This window comes from Henckelia pumila, chromosome 1 (assembly GCF_033568475.1).
Source record: "Henckelia pumila isolate YLH828 chromosome 1, ASM3356847v2, whole genome shotgun sequence".
NCBI lineage: Eukaryota > Viridiplantae > Streptophyta > Magnoliopsida > Lamiales > Gesneriaceae > Henckelia > Henckelia pumila.
In genome coordinates, this window is record NC_133120.1 from 75,562,847 (window position 1) to 75,587,169 (window position 24,323).

At 37.6% G+C, this 24,323-nt stretch overlaps 1 protein-coding gene across 3 annotated transcripts in view; it reads left to right on the top strand.

The window, feature by feature from the left end:
- LOC140873157 (BEACH domain-containing protein B) overlaps positions 1-13,595 on the top strand; it is a 71,477-nt gene extending 57,882 nt beyond the window's left edge. For all 3 annotated transcript variants that reach the window (XM_073276197.1, XM_073276361.1, XM_073276281.1), the window contains 2 exons: positions 12,040-12,805; positions 12,915-13,595. In XM_073276197.1, coding sequence (XP_073132298.1) covers positions 12,040-12,737 — 698 coding nt within the window. In that variant the 3' untranslated portion in view covers positions 12,738-12,805; positions 12,915-13,595. The remainder of the gene's footprint in view (positions 1-12,039; positions 12,806-12,914) is intronic.
- Positions 13,596-24,323: the final 10,728 nt, after the last annotated feature.

Consider the following 24,323-nt stretch of genomic DNA (forward strand, 5'->3'; position numbering starts at 1 on the left):
GAAGATCAAGAAATGTTTCCTCGAAAGGAGAGTGACTTTGTTTTTTGAAGAATGGAGACTGGATATCAACAGGGAACAGGAAGTATTCGAATGCTGCCACAGTTGGGTGAGCATTTTAGGCCTTCCTTGGAATTTATGGTCCAAGGAGCTGCTTAATAGGGTGGGTGAGCAGTGCGGCGGGTTGTTGGACATCAGTTCGGATACCACCATGCTTAAAGATCTGTCAGCTGCTAAAATCAAGGTAGTAGGCCCGGCGGGAGGATTCATAAACAGATTTCTGCAAATTGAAACGAATCGCGGACCATTGATTGTTCGTATAGTTGTGAACTCCGTCAATATTGAAGCGTACGACACTAATCGCTCGTACGCTCAAGCTGTATCTGAGGAGCCGAGGGCTTCCTTCGTTTGGGGGGGCAGATTGACAAACCTTTGCTTTCCAGTGTTAAGGTAGCTGAGCCTTCTAAGGGCAGCCCGGTCATTCCCTTAGTCACGGAGGGCAGTCAGGGTTGCCTAGATCAGAGTGTTGGTCCATCTAGTAAAGGTGATCACATCAAAATTCTTAGCAGGCTTAATCCTAAAGGGTTGGAAGAATTTAGGAAGGGTGTTATTCAGTCTTCTCCGGAGGTTGAAGTTGAGAATATTGTGCTAGATTTCAAAGACAAAGACGTAGCGACAGAGGACCAGTTGGCTTCAAGGTTCAACATTGTGTACGCTAGGAGAAAAAGAATCAGAGTTGATCAACGTTTTTCATTAATAGCGGAGGGAGGCCGGATAGGTGATTCACCTAGTAAAGAATCGACGGGTTTAGTCAACAAGGCTTCAGAATGGATGGAGGAAGATTCGGCTAAAGAGTTCGGAGGAGCTAGCATCTCAGAGGTCTCTGATTCATTCGTTTCAGATAGCAAGATGGATAAACAATTCTCAGAGTCAAGTAGGCTTGGAGGACATCAGGGGCATCTTTGGATCTCCAGCAGGTATGTATTCTATTCAACCTTCGGCCCATGAGGACTTTCCTGAACCTAAGGGGCATTCGGTAAGCTTTTCTTCTAAAAATTCCTTTCTTTTCCCTTCGTCCTTTCCTTTTCCTTTAGTGGGAGCGGGTGAGGGAGCAGAGGGGGAGGGTTTTTCCTCACTGTTGAAATTAAAGCCGGATGACCAGATTACAGACGGCGTATTGGGAGCAGGGAACATTCAGCTTTCTCAGGGGTTAAAGGAGGCTAGTGACTGCAGGGGCAGAGAGAAGCAATCAACGACTGCCTCATTAGGTTGGAAGTCAGTAGAGTATCTTTAGACAAAGCAGAAACATTGTGCAAGGTTCATGAGAGTTCTAATTCACCAAGAGTTTCTTCGGCAGATGGAGTAGCGAAGGGGAGTGACAGAGGACTGGGTTTTGGAGTGGTTTTATGAAGATTTTCTCTTAGAATATTAGAGGAGGAGGGTCCAGCAGCAGGGGAGTTTAATACGGACGATTCTTCGTAGAGAAAAACCAGATGTCGTAGTTTTTCAAGAAACTAAGCAAGCCAGGATGGACAGGAGATGCATCGCTAGCTTGTGGAAGTCTAGATTCGTAGATTGGCTAGAGCTGCCAGCTTTGGGCAGATCAGGGGGAATTTTATTAGCTTGGGACACAAAGTCGGTATCAGTGGTGGACAATTTGATTGGAGAATTCTCAGCATCGATTAAAATAGAAAACGGCGGTAATTCGCACTGGTGGTTTTCGGCAGTATATGGCCCATGCAACCCAAAGGATCGACAAAATCTCTGGGATGAGATAGCAGGTTTGAAGGTTCTATGTAGCCCTAATTGGTGTTTAGGAGGAGATTTTAATGTGGTAAGATCTTTGAGTGAGAAGATGAACAGCAATACCATGACCAGCAGCATGAAAAATTTTGACTCCTTAATCACAGAGCTTGAATTGTGTGACCCACCGCTTTTGAATGGAAAATTCACATGGTCCAACATGCGCGCTTCACCGATTTGTTGTAGGCTGGATAGGTTTTTATTCTCAGGTGGTTGGAAAGAAATGTACAAGTTTTGTAGACAGTTGATATTGCCGAGAATAACATCAGATCATAATCCTCTGATTCTGGACACATCACAGGGGGAGTGGGGTCCCTACTCCTTTTAGGTTTGAAAATATGTGGCTAAGTCATAAGAACTTCAGAGACGAGTTCTCCAAGTGGTGGACTAGCAAAACGTATTGCGGGTGGGAGGGGTATAAATTCATGAGGAAATTGAAGGAGATTAAATCGGATATTAAAAAGTGGAACACAGAAAAGTTCGGAAACGTAGAGGCAAGAAGAATGAACCTGGAAAATCAGATTAAGGAGTTGGATATTCAAGAGACTGAGGGTCAGTGGGTTGATAGTATGGTGCTAGAGAGAAGAGCCATTATGAGCGAACTAGAGGAGCTTATTTGTAGAAATGCTCAAAAGGACCATCAGAAAGCTAAGGTCAAATGTCTGAAGGAAGGGGATTGCAACACGAAATTCTTCCATTCGTTGCTTAGCTAGAGGAGGAGTAGATCAAGGATTGAGAAATTGGAACTGGAAGATGGGAATCTCTGCACGGACAGTGAGCTTATCAAGGGAGAAGTGATTGAATTCTATCGAAAGTTATTCAGCCATTCTGGACATCGGAGTTTTGGCATTGAAGGCATAGAGTGGAGTCCAATTGATCGAGATGAAAGGTTACAGCTTGAGCTTCCGTTCTCGGAACAAGAAATCAAAAAAGCGGTATTTGAGTGTGATGGATCGAAATCTCCGAGCGCTGATGGATTTTCAATTAAAGTCTATCAGGATTGCTGGCAGGTGATAAAGAAGGATTTAGTGAAGGTATTTGAGGAGTTTTATGAGAAAGGAATAGTTAATGGAGTGATAAACGAAACCTACATCTGTTTGATTCCAAAAAAGAAAGATTCTCGACGCATTAAGGACTTTAGGCCTATTAGTTTGGTTACCAGCTTGTATAAGATAATGGCAAAAGTTTTGGCTTCACGGCTGAAGAAGGTAATGACTACTACGATTGCGGATTCACAAAGAGCCTTCATTGAGGGGCGGCAGATCCTAGACTGTTGCCTCATAGCCAACGAGATGGTTGAAGAGTTCAGATTGAAGAAGAAGAAAGGTTGGGTTTTTAAGGCAGATTTTGAGAAAGCATACGATAATGTGGACTTTCAATTTTTGGATTTTGTTCTTAGGAAGAAGGGGTTCGGTGATAGATGGAGAAGATGGATTAAGGGTTGCCTCGACAACGTGCATTACTCGATCTTTATTAATGGTAGGCCTTGCGGCAAAATTAAAGGAGAAAAAGGCTTAAGGCAAGGTGATTCTTTATCTCCCTTCCTTTTTAATTTGGTGGCTGATGTTTTGGCTAGATTGATGGACAAAGAAAAAGCAATGAACTTTATTCAAGGGTGGGAAATAGGTAGAGATAGGGTCGAGGTTTCTCATATACAGTTTGCTGACGACTCTTTATTTTTTGTGAAGAATGAAGGACAATTGAGAGTTTTGAAGGACATTCTGACTTCTTTCAGCGACATGTCTGGTTTAAAGATCAATATGGAAAAGAGTTCTCTGTTGAGCATTAACTATGAGGCCGAAGTGGAGGAGGAGATGGCCAGTGAGTTTGGATGCGGGGTGGAGTCTTGGCCTATCCAATATTTGGGGGTTCCGTTGGGAGGTAATCCAATCAAGGCCTCTTTTTGGGAACCGATTGTGTTTAAAATGTCAAAAAAGTTAGCGAGCTGGAAGAAGGCTTTCCTATCTAGAGGAGGTAGGCTTACACTTATTTCGGCAGTAATGAACGCAATTCCGGTGTATTACCTGTCGTTATTCCGGGTTCCAAGGGGGGTAGCTGAGGAATTGGAGAAGTTAATGAGGGATTTTTTGTGGGATGGGCCGGATGGGGATAAACACTGTCATTTGGTGGCTTGGGATAAGGTGAACATTCCAAAGAACAAGGGAGGTTTGGGAATTGGCAATATTGGCTTGAGGAATAAAGCTTTGTTGGATAAATGCTGGTGGCGCTTTTCTAAGGAAGGGAATACACTGTGGAAGAGGATTGTAGTAAGTAAGTACGGGATGCAAAACAACGGATGGGACGCAGGTTTGGCTGGGCATAACACCTTCCGAAGCCCGTGGAAGTTCATTTCTAGAATATATCCGGCTTTTATTCAATCAGTGAGGTTAGTGATTAAGGGGGGAGATAGAGTTAGATTTTGGGAGGACTGTTGGGTAGGGCTGTCCAATTTTGAGGAGCTTTTCCCTTTGCTTTTCCAGATCTCAAGAGGTCATAATAAGCCCATTTCACATTTTCGTTCCAGAGATTCACTTTCTTCTTTTGACTCGTTCTCCTGGAATTTAAATTTTCGTCACGATCTTAGAGATGAGGAGGTGAGTGAGTTCATCAGTTTGGTGGCGATTTTGGACAGGGTTAGTTTAGCGGAGGGAGTAGGCGATGTGAGGGTATGGGTTCGGGATGCATCAGGAGAGTTTTCAGTGAAATCCTTCTTTGAATCTTTTTTTCCGGAAGCTTCGTTCCCTATTTTGATCTTTTTAGTACTATATGGAAAGCTCCGATACCTTCTAAAGTAAAGGTTTTCTCATGGATTGCGGTGTTGGGTAGACTGCCGACTTGCGATTTGATCCAAAAGAGGTTTCCAAAATGTTTTCTTAATCCTAATTGGTGTGTGTTGTGCAAGAAAGGAGGAGAGAGTCAGGACCATATGTTGATTCATTGCCCATTCTCAAGCTCCCTATGGTGGCTAGTGCTTAAAGAGTTCGGACTATCGTGGGTGATACCAAAGTCCACCAGGGATCTGTTCAAGGCAGATTTGGGGGACTCACTGGGAAGAAAGGGGAGAATTCTGTGGGCAGCTATAACCCACTGCGTTTGTTGGTCAGTTTGGATGGAAAGGAATAGCAGGATCTTCGAAGACAGAGAAGTTTCGTTTGGAGAAATCTGGGATAAGATTAAGTTAACAGTTGCAGCTTGGATACATAATTTAACAGAATTCCGATCGTATGCGCTTTCAAATTTGTATAGAGATTGGAGTCTAGTATTGAAGTAGTTTGTTTTTCTCGTAGTAGATTAGTGCTAGTTGTGGACCACTGGTTCACCTTTGTAATCAACCCTATTTTAATTATATAATATTTACGTTTCTTATATAAAAAAAATTAAAAAATTATCCGTTAAAACGCTTGGCTTCTTTAAATATATCAATACAATAATAATTCTTTCATAGTCCACAAATGCAGTTGAAATTCAGTTAAATTAAATTATTTGTACAAATCAATCGAAATACATAAATTGAATATATAATAATCTAAAATAACTGATAAAACCTCTTTTTGCAAAATCCAATATCGCCTAGGTTATGTCACGTCCGCCTGGGTCGTCCAATCTAAAACCTGCTTGGTGGGAGTAAGTAAGTTGTCCAAGATAAAAGCAAGGATGTGGGGGAACTAATTGCCCAATACGAAAATACAGGTATGCTAACCTATATATGAATGAATGTAACATATATGCTTTAGTAATCAAGGATCAAAACCGGAATCTCATGCTCAATCGAGAGGCGCACATAGCAACAGTGGTTGACTCCCACATTCAAATCAAGATGTGGACCTGAAATGTCCTAGGTCACTAGAGCCCGTCCGTCCCGTTGGACACAGTAACTCTCGGTACACAACGTCCACAAATCAAAAAGGCTGAGCAACCCTACTAGATCAAGGCTATCTCAAAAGATAACGAGATCAACACGATACTAAATCAAGGCTATCTCAAAAGATAACGGGATTAACACGATATGCAATACAACATATATACAATAACAGTAAATATGCATCATATAATGACAACACAAAAGAACTTATACTTCACTGGTCATCTAAGTCAGTTTTTATGTACCTCTAAAAATTTTTTTTTTTTTTTTACGAAACGAAATTATATTAATTAAGATATAAACGATATAAAGTGAAAAAAAAACACGGACCAGATGTCCACGCAAGATAAGGTAAAAACCGGAGTCATCTTCACATAATATTGGACTCTAATCCTTATGCATATGTGTAACTGAAAATTTTTGAACTCCACCTTTGAAATCCAGCATGGAACCTTGAAATTTATCCTGTCCAGCAATCTTCAACCGAGTCTTCTTTATTGTCAAAATTCATCCAGTTCATCTTCAACCAAACTAGCCACCATATACAATGAACTACCACCACCCAAAAAATTCTACTTCTCTTCACTAAATCGCGACCAAGATCTGCTGCGAATAAATCCCTAATTGATGTCGGGGATACCCAAACCAGGCTCAACTCCACCAAAGCTCTGAACCAAAGGAAACTCGTAAGAGGACAATGAATGAGCAAATGGTCCTGGGTCTCTACCTTTTACCTGCACAACAAGCGCCAATGCATAGCTGTCCACGAGAACACTTTAACCTTGGACGGAGTAGTATGATAAAGAGGAAATGTAGGGAAAGTAGTATCCGGAAAGAAATATTTCACTAAAAAAACACTAAGGATCGCAAACCCATTTCCTAGTATCATGAGCTTCTTTAATTAAACTTACTCTTTGCAGGGACCCCAGCAAAACTCTCAAGTCGATCACCTCATCATCCCTCAAAGTTAGGGATGCAAACGAATCGAGCCGATTCGCGAATTATTCAAGTTGGTTTGATAAACATTTGATTTGTATTCAAAGCTATCGAACTCGAGCTGACTCGAACATGTTCGAACTTTTTTCGAACCAAACTCGATCCAAATCATTTTGTTCGATAGTTCGCGTGTCGCTCGCGAGCTATAGTATTTTATTAATATAATATAATTATATATTAAATATCTATACATTTCGAGCCTTTTGGACATTTCAAGCTTTCAAACCTTCATTATCGATCTTAATATTCAAGCAATAGTTCAAATAGGACGCGAATAGGTTCAAACTTTTCGAGTTGAACTCTAACCAAACTTCATTCGAACCGTACTCGAGCAAAAACAAATTAAAATTTTCAAGCTTCGAATCAAATGGCTCAACAAAGTTATATTTTCATTTAAGTTTTGGTATTGGTTGCACCCGAAATAACTATCTTCAGGGTGCTCTGAGCAGTTAATAGTCTTTTTTTCAGTATCAACATAATGTTTGTGTAGAATAAAATAAAATATAAAGTAGATTGTGTGAATATTTCTATAGTTGGTAGGATTTGTCAAATATTTGTAACTTGGTAAGAGTATATTATCTTTCTGTTTTTAGGAGATTAGATTCTCTCTTTGTATTCTATTTAAATGTGTACCTTGTAGTCAATTGAATACACGGAATTATTATTCCAATCCTCGTTCTTTGCATGGTATCAAAGCCAGAAAGTTCGAAATATCCTCGTCAATTCGCAGCCTCCTCTCTCACAGTCTTCATCTCCAAAAATGTCATTGGACTCATAAAAAACCAATGAGAATTCTGAGAAGTCGCCAGTGACTCTTGCTCCTCTTTGCGGGAGTGATAATTCCTCTCTTCAAATCACTGCCCACAAACTCAATGGCCACAATTACTTACAGTGGGCACAATCTGTCAAAATTGTAATATGTGGCCGTGGAAAAATGGGATATCTCACAGGAGAACTCAAGTCACCTAAGAAGTCGGATCCTTCATACAAAACTTGGGTGGCTGAAAATTTCATTGTTCTCGCATGGCTCATCAATTATATGGAGAATAACATCAGCCGCCGTTATTTGTGGTTCCAAACTGCCAAAGAGGTATGGGACGCTGCTCGTCGGATGTATTCCGACCTTGGGAATGCCTCGCAAATCTTCGAGCTTCGTTCAAAACTCAAGGAACTACAGCAGGGTTCTAGTTCCGTGACCCAATACTTCATTGATCTTCAAGACTTGTGGCAAGAGTTGGATCTTTTCCTGGACAACACTCCAACTTGTGCTGATTGCAGCGTCAAAGTTCGTCAGAATCTGGAAAAAGAACGTGTCTTTGATTTCCTGGCAGGACTCAATCGGGAACTCGATGATGTTCGAGGCCGTGTTGTTGCATGAGAGCCATTCCCATCTCCTGAAGATGCATTCGCTGAAGTTCGGCGTGAAGAGATGCGCCGCAAAATCATGCTGCCCACCTCCTTGCCAGCTGCATCTTCTGCCCCGGAAGTCTCTGCCTTGATCTCAAATAAATCCAACAGCCCGGGCCAGCGTCAAGGCCTTGGTGCGAACACTGCAAACGTCCTGGACATACCAAGGACAAGTGCTGGGAAATATACGGCAAACCAGTGGACTGGCAGCCACGGAAACAACCCCAAGGTCGTGGCTTCCAAACCCAAATAGCCCAAGAGCAGCCTGCATCTTCTGACATCACTGCACCATTCACAAAGGAACAGATAGAGCAAATTGAACAATATTGTCGTCTCCTGCGTCAGTCCTCTCTCAATCCATCTCCAAATCCAACTGTTGGCTCTTGCTCCATCACCCAATCTAGTAAAATTCAGTCTGCCATAAACTCTTGTGTTGCTGAGTCTTGGATTGTCGATTCTGGAGCCTCCGATCATATGACGGGCAACTCTACTCTTTTTTCCAGTTATATTCCTTGCACTAGCCGTACTACAGTTAGAATAGCTGATGTTTCCTTGACTCGTGTTATGGGCCTTGGCAATATTCAATTGTCGAGAGATATTATCCTTAAATCCGTTTTTCATGTCTCTTCCTTGAAGTGTAATCTGATCTCTGTCAGTAAACTAAGGATAATCATCGTGTCGTCGAATTCTTACCTTTCTTTTGTTTATTTCAGGAACTACCATCGGGGAAGACGATTGGCAGTGCTAGGATTCACCATGGTCTTTACTACTTCGAGAATGATCCGTCCGTCCATCGACAGTCTCTTTTGTCCAGTGTCCGTTCTCCACCTGTTTTGAATCTTTCCAAAATAATGTTATGGCACCATAGACTTCCATCCTAGTTTTTCATATTTAAAACGTTTGTTTCCCTCCTTGTTTGTGAGTAATAAAAATCTTGATTTGGTTTCCTGTGATATTTGTCAACTTGCGAAGCATGCAAGAGTTTCTTTATACACCCTCGTCACCCTTTTCATTAATTCACAGTGATATCTGGGGCCCCTCACCGGTTACGACACTTCAGGGAAAACGATGGTTTCTAATATTTATCGATGATCACACACGAGCCACCTGGGTTTACCTTCTCAAGAACAAATCTGACACATATGCCACATTCACCAACTTTCACCAAATGATTCAAACTAAATTTAATACCCGCATCCGCACCCTAAGAACTGACAATGGTACAGAATATTTCAATACCACCCTCGGTGAATATCTCCAGTCCCATGGTATTACCCATCAAAGTTCCTGTGTTGATACTCCCCAACAAAACGGGGTATCCGAACGGAAAAATCGCCATCTTCTTGAGGTTGCTCGTGCCCTTTTGTTCACCATGAATGTTCCTAAATACCTCTGGGGTGATGCAGTTCTCACCGCTGCCTTTCTCATTAATCGTCTACCCAGCCGACCACTTAACTTCCAAACTCCCATGTCTCTCCTCACAAAAGAATTCCCTCATAGTCATATCTCCACTCACCTTCCGCTTAAGACATTTGGGTGTACGGCATTTGTGCATGTCCATAATCACCATCGCAGCAAACTTGATCCTCGAGCCATTAAAACTGTCTTCGTGGGTTATTCTGCTTCTCAAAAAAGTTACCGATGTTATTGTCCTAAAACGAGAAAAATATATGTCTCCTGTGATGTCACCTTTCTCGAGACTACACCTTTTTTCTCCTCATCTCCGCTTCAGGGGGAGACTTCTCATGAAGCTTGTTGGGATACTACTCCTTTTCTCGGTGTACCAGTTGATCCTTTATTTTTCTCGTATCCTGACTCGTCTACAACTAACACTCGAGTACATAATACCACTACACCTCGAGTACATGATACCACTACACCTCATGCTCCTGTGTCAGAAACAGAACCAGCACCACGCAAAGAGTTGTATGTCTATTCACGAAGGAACAAATCTCAGGTAACTAAAGATGTAGTGAATCCTAGCCACAGTCAAGAGAATGAACCGATTGTAGACTCTTCTCTGTCAGGTACCACTCATGATCTTGATGTACCTATAGCTTTTAGAAAGGGTGTGAGATCTTTTACTAAACATCCCATTTCTAACTTTGTTTCTTATTCGAATCTATCCTCTTCATTTCGTGTCTTTACTTCTACATTGTCTAGTGTAATCATTCCCAGGTCAATTCAAGAAGCTCTAAAAGTTCCCGAATGGAAGGCTGCAGTGCTGAAAGAAATGCGCTTCCTACAAAAGAATAATACATGGAGCTTGGTACAATTGCCACAAGGAAAAAATACAGTCGGGTGTAGATGGGTGTTTACAGTAAAGTGCAAGGCTGATGGTTCAATCGAAAGACATAAAGCACGCTTGGTTGCCAAGGGATTCACAAAAACTTATGGTATAGATTACACTGAAACTTTCGCACCTGCTGCAAAATTAAACACTGTTAGAATTCTTCTATCTTTGGCCGCCAACCTTGATTGGCCACTTCATCAGCTGGATATTAAAAATGTTTTCCTTAATGGTGAACTTGAAGAGGATGTTTACATGAGTCAACCTCCTGGTTTTGAGGAAAGGGTTGAAAGTCAGATTGTGTGCAAGCTCCACAAATCTCTTTATGGGCTCAAACAATCCCCCGTGCTAGGTTTGGCAGATTCTCCAAAGTTATTAAAAAGTTCGGCTACAGTCAGGGACAAGCAGACCATACACTATTCGTTAAACACTCCAAGAACGGGAAAATAACCATTCTTATAGTGTATGTTGATGATATAATTGTCACAGGAGACGACAATCAAAATGCAGAATATTAAGCTGATGATGGCTAAGGAGTTCGAAGTTAAAGACCTTGGGACACTCAGATACTTCTTGGGAATGGAAATTGCTAGAAGCAAGAAAGGGATTTCTATTTCTCAACAAAAGTACAAATTGGATCTGTTGGAGGAAACTGGAATGTTAGGGTGCAGGCCAAGCCAAACACCGATTGAATTGGGGAATAAAAAACAAATGTTGGAGGAAAATTCAGTAGATAAAGAAAGTTATCAGCGACTCGTGGGAAAACTCATCTACCTCTCACATACCCGCCCTGATATTGCATTTGCAGTTAGTCTCGTAAGTCAATACATGCACTCACCTTGTCAAGGTCACCTTGATGCAGTTTACAGAATATTGAGATATTTGAAGCAAACACGTGGTTGAGGTTTATTCTTTGCAAAATGTGATGATCGAAGAGTGAGTGCATTCACAGATGCAGACTGGGCAGGCTCTGTTACTGATCGAAACATCATGATATTGTACCCGAGTGTGGGGTAATTTAGTAACTTGGCGAAGCAAGAAACAATCGGTGGTTGCAAGAAGTAGTGCAGAAGCTGAGTATAAGTCAATGGCACATGGAGTATGCGAGCTCATCTGGATCCAAAGAGTGATGAAAGAACTTAAAATGGAGTGCACAGAACCTATGCAGCTCTACTGTGACAACAAATCTGCCATCGGTATAGCTCACAACCCCCTTCATCATGACAGAACTAAGCATGTCGAAGTAGATCGGCACTTTATTAAAGAAAAAATTGACGGAGGGATTGTCAGGCTTGAATATGTTCCCACAACTCATCAACTTGCTGATCTACTCACAAAAGAATTGTCCGAACAAACTCATGAATTTCTTGTTGGCAAGCTTGGTCTCATCAACATCTACAGTCAAGCTTGAGGGGGAGTGTAGAATAAAATAAAATATAAAGTAGATTGTGTGAATATTTCTATGGTTGGTAGGATTTGTCAAATATTTGTAACTTGGTAAGAGTATATTATCTTTTTCTGTTTTTAGGAGATTAGATTCTCTCTTTGTATTCTATTTAAATGTGTACCTTGTAGTCAATTGAATACACAGAATTATTATTCCAATCCTAGTTCTTTGCAGTTTGTGTCTCTGTTGTTCTGTCCTATATTTGATAGTAACATCCCACTATACTCCATTTTACAGTGACAGCTGACGGAAGCATGCTTGCTACTGGAAGCTATGATACCACTGTTATGGTGTGGGAAGTTCTTCGCGCCAGAGGCCTAGAAAAAAGATCTCGAAATACAGAGTCACAGATTCCTTGGAAAAACTTTGTTATTGCAGATACTCCATTTCATATTCTTTGTGGGCATGACGACATCATAACATGCATACATGCTAGTGCAGAGCTTGATCTAGTGATAAGTGGTTCAAAAGATGGATCCTGCATTTTTCATACTTTACGAGAAGGTAGATATGTAAGATCTCTCCGGCATCCTAGTGGCAGCCCATTATCCAAGCTTGTTGTATCTCATCATGGTCTGGTAGTCCTGTATGCAGATGATGATCTTAGTTTACACCTCTACTCTATTAATGGAAGGCACATTTCTTCCATTGAATCTAATGGACGGCTTAGTTGTCTTGAGCTGAGTAAATGTGGTGAATTTCTTGTTTCTGCGGGAGACCAGGGGCAGATTGTTGTACGCTCTATGAACTCCCTTGAAATACTACGAAGATATACTGGAATAGGAAAATTGATTAGTTCGCTGACTGTGACCCCTGAAGAATGCTTTCTTGCCGGGACCAGAGATGGGAGTCTTCTTGTGTATTCCATTGAAAATCAGCAGCTTCGTAAAAGTAGAGATCATAGAAATACCAAATACAAAGCATCTGTCATATGACAGTTGAAAAATGATTCAACAAATGATGTTTAGCCACTGCGCACTACAGAAATCATCCTGGTTTTGAGGTATGTACTGTCATTTACTTACCTTTTTGTGAGAGATTAAAAACTTGATCTCATTTACTAATGAACTATATAGATTTTTTTTCATATTTCTGTCTGATGCTAATTATAGGTATTCCATGCTTTGCTGCTCTTGCGTAGAAGTAACGAATTTAAAAGGTGATAAACAAAGGGATGGAAGCATGTATTGCCAAGAAATATTGTCTGTACTGAAATGAAGAAGCTGACGTTCCCACAACGAACTGTACAAACTTGAACCATACCATGGTTGAAAGCAGTGAGTGTTTTGTAGTTCATGGAACATGGTTCGTTTGTTATGTTTTGTATTCTGAGATGGAAAGAGGTGGTGGGTACCATGCAGTTTTGAATCGACTTGTTGTAGCAATGGAATTATCATCCTGTTTGATAGACATCTTCTGATTCCAGTGTCCGATACCTTCGCTCTGGCGTTGACTGCATAACATTTCAACTTCATCTCGGGTGCCCCATCCAAAGGTAGCAGAGAACAGGAGATGGCAGAGATGGCGGTTGGTTTGAATAAGGTTTGGTTCTGCTAGAAAACATACTAGGGGGGTATAGGGAGAGAATACCAGTTTTAAAAAAAGAAAATACTTGTATAGATGTATATGTACGATATCCTTGTATTTTTGTATTGGTGCCTTATCACTAATATTGATGGGATAAATTACATTTTTTTTGGATATATAGTGATTTACTTCTAATCCTATGTAACAATGCTCAATTATTTCATAGTCGAAGACAAGCTAATGTGGTGGCACATTCTGTTGCTCATTTTGTTTTATCTTTCAGTTCTCCGGATTTTTGGAAAACTGAGAACTTTCCTTTTTGGTTGGTAAATCTTGTAAACTCTGATATTATTGTTGATCAATAAAATTACAAGTCTTACCTCTCAAAAAAAAAAAGTTTAAAGAATAATGTTATGTGTATATAGAATTTTACATAGAGGGTTACACGCCCTATTAGATTAGGAAAGTATCTCAAAATTCTTTTAAATTTATTTTTTAAACCTACAATTTTTTGTCTTGCTCAAAAAAACTTTTCACTAAATATTTTTTTTATTTTATTACTTACTTATAGAATTAATTTTATCGAGTTCAACAAAATAATTATTTTATAAAATTTTAAAAATAATTATGAAAATATATATAATTTTTTATTGAGTTCAACAAAAATAATAATTGTTTATTTTTTTATAGTAAATATATTTTAAAATTTTTAAAATTAAACTTTCAAATTTAAATCATATATAAACGAGATTTTGTTATTATATATTTAAATTAAAATATATTTATTATTATTATGTGTAATAATTAATATTTTGTTAAAAAAACAAAATAAAAAATCAAATCATGTAGGTTTGGGTTGATCGGGTTAGTTGAGTTTGGGTCGGTTGCTATTGATTTATTCGGGTTTGGTTTGAGAAAATTTTAAAAGTTTTTGTACCTATTTATAGAATTAAGAAATATTTACTATATTTTTTATATTGTATGTTTGAAAAAAAAATTTATTGCATATTGTATCATAGTTTTTCAACATGTAATAATTATTTTGTAAAACATTGATTTTTAAAAATAATTTTTATTTTGTGTAGTAAGTATATTTTGAATTTCGTACAATTAAACTTTCAACTTTAAATTATATAGAACTATATAAGTGGGATTTTGTAATTATGTATTTAAATCAAAATATATTGATTATTGTTATGTGTATTTAATTATTTTGTTAAAAATAAAAAAATCAAATATTTCGGGTCCAACCCGAGCCCCCAAAACCTCAAAATTAATCCGATAATCTTTTGGTCAACTCGAGTCGGGTTCAATTTTGACACTCCTAAAATTGCACAATAAATAATAAAATAAATAATAATAATATTTTCGTTAAGAGTTTTTTGAGCAAGACAAACAATTAAAAATAAAAGATATTTTAAAAGAATTTTGATATACTTTTTTAATTTATAAAACGTGTAACCATCTATGTAAGACTTTATGTAAATATAACATTATCCAATTAAAGTCAAGCCAATTTTTTTTTCTTTTCTTTTTTTTTCCCTACAATAGAACTTGCAATCTTTGTTAAGTAATCAAGTGTCCTTGGATACAAATTTACCTGGCCAAAGTGGGAGGAGAGAAAACAAAACATTTTGTCAAAGTGTGTGCAACTACATTCGCATAGTGGAAAAAAATAATTTATTTGTATGGTATTTTTTTTCTCAAAGCGTGAGCACCCATTTTTAATTATATATTTTTGGATAATATAATTATTTCATTTTGTTCAGTACGCGTGAAAAAAATTATTTGCATAGTAAATTTTCACAAAATTATGTGTGAGATAAAAAAAAAATTCAGTTGTTGAAGTATGCATTAGAAGCTCAATTTTGGTCTTCGAAAGATGCAAAGACGTGTACTAAAATAATGTTCAACTAAAACATTACTAGGAAACTCCAATTAAATAACCAACTACATTTCTATTAGAATATATTCCACCTGCAACACGCGTCATTTTTTAAGTTCCAAAAAAAAAAAAAAAAGAGTTGGAAATAACTAAGCATTCTAGTATATTTATATAAAATCAGCTTTGAATTCTCATTCCTATTAATACCAAAGTTTCTATGATACCGTCAATTTTGTAAGATGAATTTCCGATTTGACTTACAAAAAATAATTATTTTTATGTTTAAAAATATTAATTTCACTGCAAATATGGATCAAGTTACTAGTCTTAGAAGAGACATACTCCCTTAATTTATGTAAAAATTGTTTGATTAATATGAATGATGAAGAGTTTGATAATTTTGTGAGATTTCAAAATTTGATATCAAAATTAAGAATATTGATATATTCATAAATAGATTAATTTGGTTTATTATTAATATATTATAGTAAATAGAACCAATTTTTTTTTTTTGAGGAGGTAAATAGATTAATTTGGTCTATTATTAATATATTTATAGTAAATAGAACCAATTCACCTGATTATTTAATGGTAACAAGACAAAAAAAAAAATAGAGCAGTATTTTCAACTATAGAGATAAAACAAAGATTCCAATTTAAATTAAGGTTGTCACCCCACTCACCTGGCCTCTGGCGATATGGAGAGGCTAGGTTACAGCAAAAAAGCCCCCGTCCCATGTGATTTTAAAAAATAAGCTTGGGGTAAACTTGACTTAATTAGCTTTAACTGATAACTTTATTTTTAAAAAAAATGTGAGGGATAATTGCATCTTGACCCATGTGAAACATCGAAAGAGCTTAAAACCCCCTATGAAAAATCAATAAGCTAAATACATTCTCTGTTCTTAAATCAGTGACTCACGTACCCCATCTTAATTTTTCAGATTTTATAATTATATTTAATTTTAGAAAGACTTTTTTGCCCTTAAAATATTAAAACCCAATAAACTATTATTTTTCAATCATCCTTGACCCATTTCTTGCAAATCGCCAAGCTTGAGGCCAAATTCCAGCCCTTCTCCTCCGCATGTTTCTAGATATCAAAGATTCGATTGCTCACGCATCAAACGATTATTTTTAAACAAGCTTACAAATAATCGGTTCATGTGTGCCGATTATTTCTAAACAAGCTTACAAATAATCGATTGATTGCTCATGCATGATGCATCAACCGATTATTTTTTTTAAACAAGCTTAAGATTACAAAGGGGACCCGAGATTTCCCTTTCGAATGCCCCTGTTTTCTCTCACCTTTAGACTGTTCCACCTGATCTGGATCTACCTCTCTCTGCTGCCAATCATCGGCGACGGCGCACTTTCTGCCGCTACTGCCAATCAGACGGAGGGAGCCCACCACCGGAGGTTGTCGACGATGAACTGGCAAATACCGAGAAACAAATGAACGAGAATAAAAGATGCACACACTCACCGCATTCGGGGCCGCAGGTGGGGACTGTGATGATCGTCGGGATTAGGGGTGCAAACGAGTCGAGCCGAGTCGAGTATCACACTACTTGAGCTCGAGCTCGACTCATATTTAACTACTCGAGCTCGAGCTCGATCGAGTAGTTAATTTTGTATTCGAGCTCGAGTTTGTCTATATCTCGAGCTACTCGAGCTCGTCTATATCTCGAGCTACTCGAGCTCGAGCTCGAAAATTATATATAATTATATATAAATATATATAAATAAAAAATTATATACATTATATTTATATATATATTTATATTATATTTTATATTTATATGTGTTTTCGAGTAGCTCGCGAGCTACTTGAGCACATATATTTCGAGCTCGAGCACGATGATATGTTTTCGAGCTCGAGCTCGGTCAAATCGAGCTCGAGTCGAGTTTTGATCGAGCTACTCACAAGTAGCTCGGCTCGTTTGTAGCCCTAGGCGGGATATTGAAGATGAAAGGGAAAAGAACTATGAAGAAGATTGCGAGGCAAAGCTTGCAAACCCTTGAAACAAAGAAAGAACAAATGAAAGATAAAGATAAAGGGCAATTAAGTCAAATCATATGAACAAATACTAAATTTAAAAAAACACTCACATCTACAGCGCGTGTACTTACAACACCGGTTTTAGGGGTGACTTATGCCAAACTTTTAATTACGAGGAGATTTTAGCCTATTAAATTATCACAAGGGATTTTAAGCTCTTTCAATATTTCAAGATCAAAATGTAATTATCCCAAAATGACATGTGGACTGACTTGTAATAATTTGGACAAATAAATCACTGCTCGAAAAACTACACACATATCAATTTGAAACACAAAAATGAACATGTATTAATTTGTAGGTGTCTCGTGTTCACTTTGACAGCCAAATTTGGCATTAAAAAAAAAAAAAATGGCATAAAGCAAGTTTGTTTTTTTGCTTTTTTTCCTTTTTAAACAAAAAAAAAAAGAGAAATAAGGCAATTTGTTTTGATGAATGATATATTATACATTATTACTATTTAAAATATTAAAAATTAAGCCTTCAGACATTGTGCTGCGTGAAGAATACGAAGAACAAAATGCTACATATCCAAAAACCGAAAGTATAAATTACTTAGGAGTTAAGAACATGTAGGAGTGTAAACGAATCATGCTACTCGTGAACAACTCGAAAGAAACTCGGTTGAAACTCGAGTCGAGTCGAGTCGAGTTCGAGTTCGACTAGCTTGAATCTATATCGAGCTCGAGTATTATATGTATGTGTTCGAGTAGCTCGCAAGCTACTCAATTATATATATATATATAATTATATATATAATATAAAACTATTTATAGATATAATTTACAAATATAAAATAATATATATATATATATATATATTCATTTATCTATATTTATTTATATATAAGTTTATTTTTCAAATTTTTCGAGCTCGAGTTGAGTTCGAGTTTGAAATTAATTACTTGATAGAGCTCGAGCTCGAGCTCGAGCTCGAGATCAAGCTCGAGTAGCTCGAAATATACACGAGTCGATTTCGAGTTTGAAATTAATTGCTCGATCGAGCTCGAGTAGCTCAAAATATACACGAGTCTAGTTCGTGTTTGGAATTAATTAGTCGATCAAACTCGAGCAGATAGACTACGAGTCGATTCGAGCTCGAGTAGTGTGGTACTTGACTTGACTCAACTCGTTTGCACCTCTAGGAACATGTGAAGTCAATGAAATTTAATAAGAAAAAGTAGTTAAAAACAAAGGGACGTTTGATTTTGAGTGTGTAATTTTAAACTTGGATAATGCTATATGTACATAGAGTCTTACATAGATGGTTACATGTTTTATAAATTATGAAAGTATATCAAAATTCTTTTAAAATATCTGTTGGAGATCAAACTTTCGGTTATAACAGGTCAAAACAAAACCAAGTAATAAAATAATTTAAGGACTAAATCTATTAAGATTCATCGAGATCAAATGTCCGAGATTTCAAACGGATCAAAGATTCATCCAGATCAAATGTCCGAAATCTTAAACGGATCAAATCTAATGCCAGATCAAATACCAGATATTCGGATAAACCAATCAAAGTATGAACTGCCAGATCAAGTGTCCGATATCCGAATGAATCAAGAAGACTTTCAACAGAATATACAAATCGATCCAAGACAGATCAAGTAGATATCAACCAGATCAAAGTCTTACTTCTAAGTAACCGTTGCTGAAGTTGTTGAAGAAAAAGACAAAATCATTTAATGGTATTTTGAACGTTGATATGCCTCCATCAAAGTCAAGATTTGTGAGCTATTTAATAAGATATGTTGGCGGCTCATTATCAGAGATATGTTGGCGGCTCATCATCAGAAGTTGTTGGCGGCTCACCGGCTACTTTTGAAGATTATAAATACTCGAACACCTCAAAGATTCAAACACGAGACCAAGAGTGAAAAACACAAGTTATCAAATCGAAGTTCATTCAAATTGAAAAGCTTTCACTCAGCATAACTCAGATACCCATATCATCAGATAAAAGTCTCGACATTCTGAGTTAGAGAATATTTCAAAGATCGATCAACTCCAAAGAAAACACATACGAAATCGATCCAGATCAAAGCCATTCAGATCTATCCAGATCAACTCATCGAAGCACATTCTGTAGCTTCGTTGTGTAACTCAAAGCAGAGAGTTTGTTCTGCTTCGAAGAAAAAGTATTGCTAGGAGTTCCTTTCAAAGGATTGATTGGATTGGATTTGTACAAAGCCTTGTATAAATCAAAGTCTTTTAGTGGAATCCTTCTGGAAACAGAAGAAGGGGTGACATAGGAGGATTCATCTCCGAACATCCAGAAACAACTCTATCTTTTTATTTACTGCACTTACATTATTCTATATGCCTTAGCTTCACAAGTATTCAATCTGCGAGGAAGAATTCTTCCGCCTGAGATCCTCAGATCTTTCGAGCAGATCAAAGTTTTAAGCAACAAAATATCTGTCTGATTTTCACAAATCAGATCGAAGAAACTCTAAATTTCAAAATAGTGTATTCACCCTCCCCCCCCCCCCCCTCTACACATATTTTCGATTCTAACAAGTGGTATCAGAGACAGGTTCTTGCTTATCACCTGAATCGTCTCTTAAACTATGGCATTCTTAGCTATGACATCGTTTAGTAAAATCCATATGTTCTCAAAAGAAGATTATGATGACTGGAAAATTCGTATGCAGACACATCTATCAGCACTGGATGATGATATGTGGTTCGTAGTAACAGATGGACCAATGAAGATTATGAAAGTTAACACTGCAGTTGCTATTACTGAAGGTGCTCCACAGATGATAGAAAAGCCTTGAGATGAATGGACTTCTGAAGACAAGCGGAAAGCCAATCTGGACAATGTAGCCAGAGACATACTATACAAAACACTAGACAAGAACATGTTTAGCAAGATCAAAAACTGCACTACTGCCAAAGAAATATGGGAGAAGCTCACCCAACTATGTGAAGGAAACAACCAAACAAAGGAAAACAAACTCATGGTGGCCATTCAGAAGTTTGACAACATAAAGATGAAACCAGGAGAAACAATGAATGAATTTGATGAAAGATTCAACAACATTATTATGATCGAGCTAAATGCACTTGGAAAAAGTTACAGCAATCGTGAAGTAGCACTCAAAGTTATGAGAGCTCTACCACGAGAATGGGATGTGAAGACAGTAGCTATGAGAGAATCCAAAGATCTCAATAAGATCGAACTACATGATCTATTTGCAGATCTCAAAGCTTATGAGTTCGAGCTGGGAGTTCGAACTGAGGAAGACACATCAATATCAAAAGTTACTAAAGCTCTTACTGCAGCAGATGAAATCCCAGCAACCAAAACCGCAGAACAAATCAGTAGTGATGCAATGTCACTATTTGTTAAGAAGTTTGGAAGATTCATGAGGAAGAATCACAATAATTTCCAAAGAGCAAACATATAAAGCTTCAAACCAAAAGAACCAGCTGAAGAAAATCGAGCTTGTTACAATTGTGGAAAAGAAGGAAACTTCATAGCCGATTGTACCAAACCTAAGAAGGATGAGAAAATAACATAATATAAAAAGAATTCAAGAGAAGAAAGGAAGAGATTCAGCAGAAAAAAAGAACAAAAGGCCCTATTAGCATATGAAAGCAACAGCAAATGGGCTGAATCGGACTCCACTTCATCTGACTCAGAAACATCGTCAAGTGAAAGTGAAAATGAAGCTAACAAATGTCTTGTGGCTAATGACGCTGATATTCCAGATGATGGAGAGGTACTTGACTTTACTTCTGATGAATTTAGTAAGGAAGATCTTATTAATGCATTAAATGAGATGGTTAATGAATATCGCATGTTATCTCATAAGTTTGATGAAGTCATAACAAATGGAAAGAGCTCAACAGATAAGTCAGATCAAAGTAACTCAGATGAGTACACTGGATCAGACAGTCTAAAAGCTCAGATAAGTTTGTTAATGACTCAAAACAATGATATGAGAAGTCAGCTTCAAGAAACTTTATCTGAAAATCAGAGATTAACAGATCTAGTAAACTCTTGGAATAAAACATCGATATCCTTAGATAAACTTACTAGAATGCAAAAGCAAGCTGGAGATAAATCTGGCTTAGGCTACAGCATGAATGAAGGAAGTTCATCTATCTCAACTACTCAATCTTGCCTGGAAAATAACAACTTTAATTACATGAAGTTTGTGAGATCCAGCACAATATAAGAACCAGAGATTCCTATGACATATTCAATACCTCAACAGAGTAAACTCTTAGATAGAGGGTTGGGATATGTTGAGCCAGACAGATCTAAATCTAGATGGACAAAACCCAGATCAAATTGGTCTGGATATGGTCTTGAAAGGCAAAGAACTTCATCAACTCAACATAAACCACATTCTAATAACTCTTATAGAAAGTATTGGAAGTCAAACAGGAACAATCGATATGATCACTACACTTGGCATACACAGCACAATGCACAAAGGTCATCAGATGAATCAGTTATTTCCAAAGGACAACGTCATGGAAAGCCTGTAAGGATAATAAAAGTGTAACTTCCCAATTTCTCAATCGAAACGTTACTCAAACATACATACTTAAAATTTTGGGAAAAATAAAAACTTTGCGGAAGCATCATCTTCTTTATTAAAAGAGCGTATAATAAGTGCACAAAAATAGAATAGCATCCAAAAATATTTGCCAAACATGGCCATCAACTTAAAAATTAAAACTTGTTTGCCTCTCATCAAATAAAAATGTTTAAAACATCTTCCATTCTAAATCATTCACACTCATGCATTGCCCGTTGGACCGACCCCTGCTTCTTCTTCATGTCCGCCCACATAATCATCAATAAAAGCATCCACATCATCGTTACCTGCACCATTCAAGTATAGTGAGTCGAAAGACTCAGCAAGAACATGCAGAAAAAGGATTTTCTAACTTTAAAAGAGAAAACATTAATTTAAACTTTCATGCAATAAACATAACTTTGATAAAGCCATATCATAAAAATATTTGGGGTGATGAAGTATGAGTAGTGTGGCAACCGTCATAGTGAGTCATTCATAGATTCCTGTTGATCAACAAGCATATGGCATTACGCCCGTAACTTTCATTCTTTGGATAGCCGCTTCGGAGCTCATCCTGAAGTGCATACCCCGTATAACCATCCCGTGAGCCATGTTTGGATAGCCGCTCCGGAGCTCATCCCGAAGTGCATACCCCGTATAATCACCACAAGCCACATAAGTCATCAAAATAGTTTTCATACATAATAACATTCTTCGTATCATATCATTCTTCATGCACGTCATCATTATTCTTCCATCATCATGAACTTTAATAAACAATGTCGTTCATGCATAAACCAATGCGAGAACCATTCATGCATTAAATACTTCCTACATTTCATGATTTTCATGGAGAAATAATTTTCATGAAGGTTGAAAACATAAACATGCATTACATAGTATATTCGATCCACGTGAGTCGTTTTATCCGTCCCGGACATTGAAAACTTGAAACTTTTGCATAAACATTCTTAAAAATACTTAAAATAGCTTTAAAGACCACAAATATGAAATTAGGATTTCAAAACACAACCTTAAAAAAAAAATTGGACAGCACCTATGGTGCAAGGGCGCAGAAAACTTGCGCCCCTGCGCCACCAACGCTGCCCCCTAGTGCAGGGGCGCTCAAAAACTGCGCCCCTGCACCAGTGGTGCTGCCTGCGCACGCAGGCAGCAGGCGCGCAGGGTGCGAACTTCAATTATTTTTTTTTTGCCCTTTTTCGGTTCTTTTCGATTCCAAATCAAATCTATTCACTCACCCATCAAAACTTATAATCAAACACATGAAAAAAACTTCAAAATATACGCACATCACGAACCAACTTTTCAAAGTTTTGAATCAAAACTTCTCATTCAAAATCTCGTCTTCCAAAATTCTGATTTTTACAACATAAATGCCCTAGAATCTCAATAAACTTATATCAAAAACATCAGGAACGCATCACGCTTCGCGATTTTACAACATACTCATGTAACTTTCTAAAATCATGCATCAATCAACACCATAAATCAACCTAGGGTTAATATCAAACATATTTATACTCTTGAATGGGTTTCAAAACATTAAAAACTTGCCTGAATCGTCTGATTGGGATTAACCTGGACGGCGGAACGATCTATCCTTGAGAAGTCGAAGAACCCTACCCTTGATGCAGCGTTTGAGTGAGAGAGATTTGAAAGAAAAAGAGAGCGTTCAAAATGAGAGTTCAGAATAAAATTCTGAACGCTTATTTTTTTTGTGACTAATGGGCTTCAACACGGCCCATTAGTTACACTTAAAATCCTTTAAAATTTTACCCTCCCATTTAATTAAAAAAAATACACTGCATCCCTTTAAACTTAATTTAAAATAAACAAATTTTCTTTACTCAAGCCAAGGCTAGGCTCGTCCCTACGACCCAAAATTAATACCAACCTGAAAACTTTAAAATCATACATATCACATAATATTTCAGGCATTTAATTAAATCACATAATTCACATAACAATTTATTTATCTAAATAACATGCATTAATTCATATAATTCAATCAATTAATCGTGATTAAGCTAGTGGACTTTTCGGACCTTACAACTCTACCCTCCTTAAAAGAATTTCGTCCTCGAAATTTGACTTACCAAACAGTTCAGGATAGCGTGCTCGCATATCCTGCTCGGTTTCCCAGGTAGCTTCTTCAACCAACTGGTTGCGCCATAAGACTTTCACCATTGGAATCTCTCTGTTTCTCAACCTACGAACTTGTCTGTCCAAGATTTGAACAGGCATCTCCTCGTAGGACAAGTCTGGTGTCCATTCCACTGGCTCATGGCGAATAACATGAGAAGAATTTGCCACATACTTTCTTAACATGGAGATATGGAAGACATTGTGAACACCCTCCATGTTTGGTGGTAGTGCCACTCGGTAAGCTTGAGCCCAAACTTTTTCTAGGATCTCAAAAGGTCCTATATATCTTGGACTCAATTTACCCTTTTTTCCAAATCTCATAACACCTATCCATG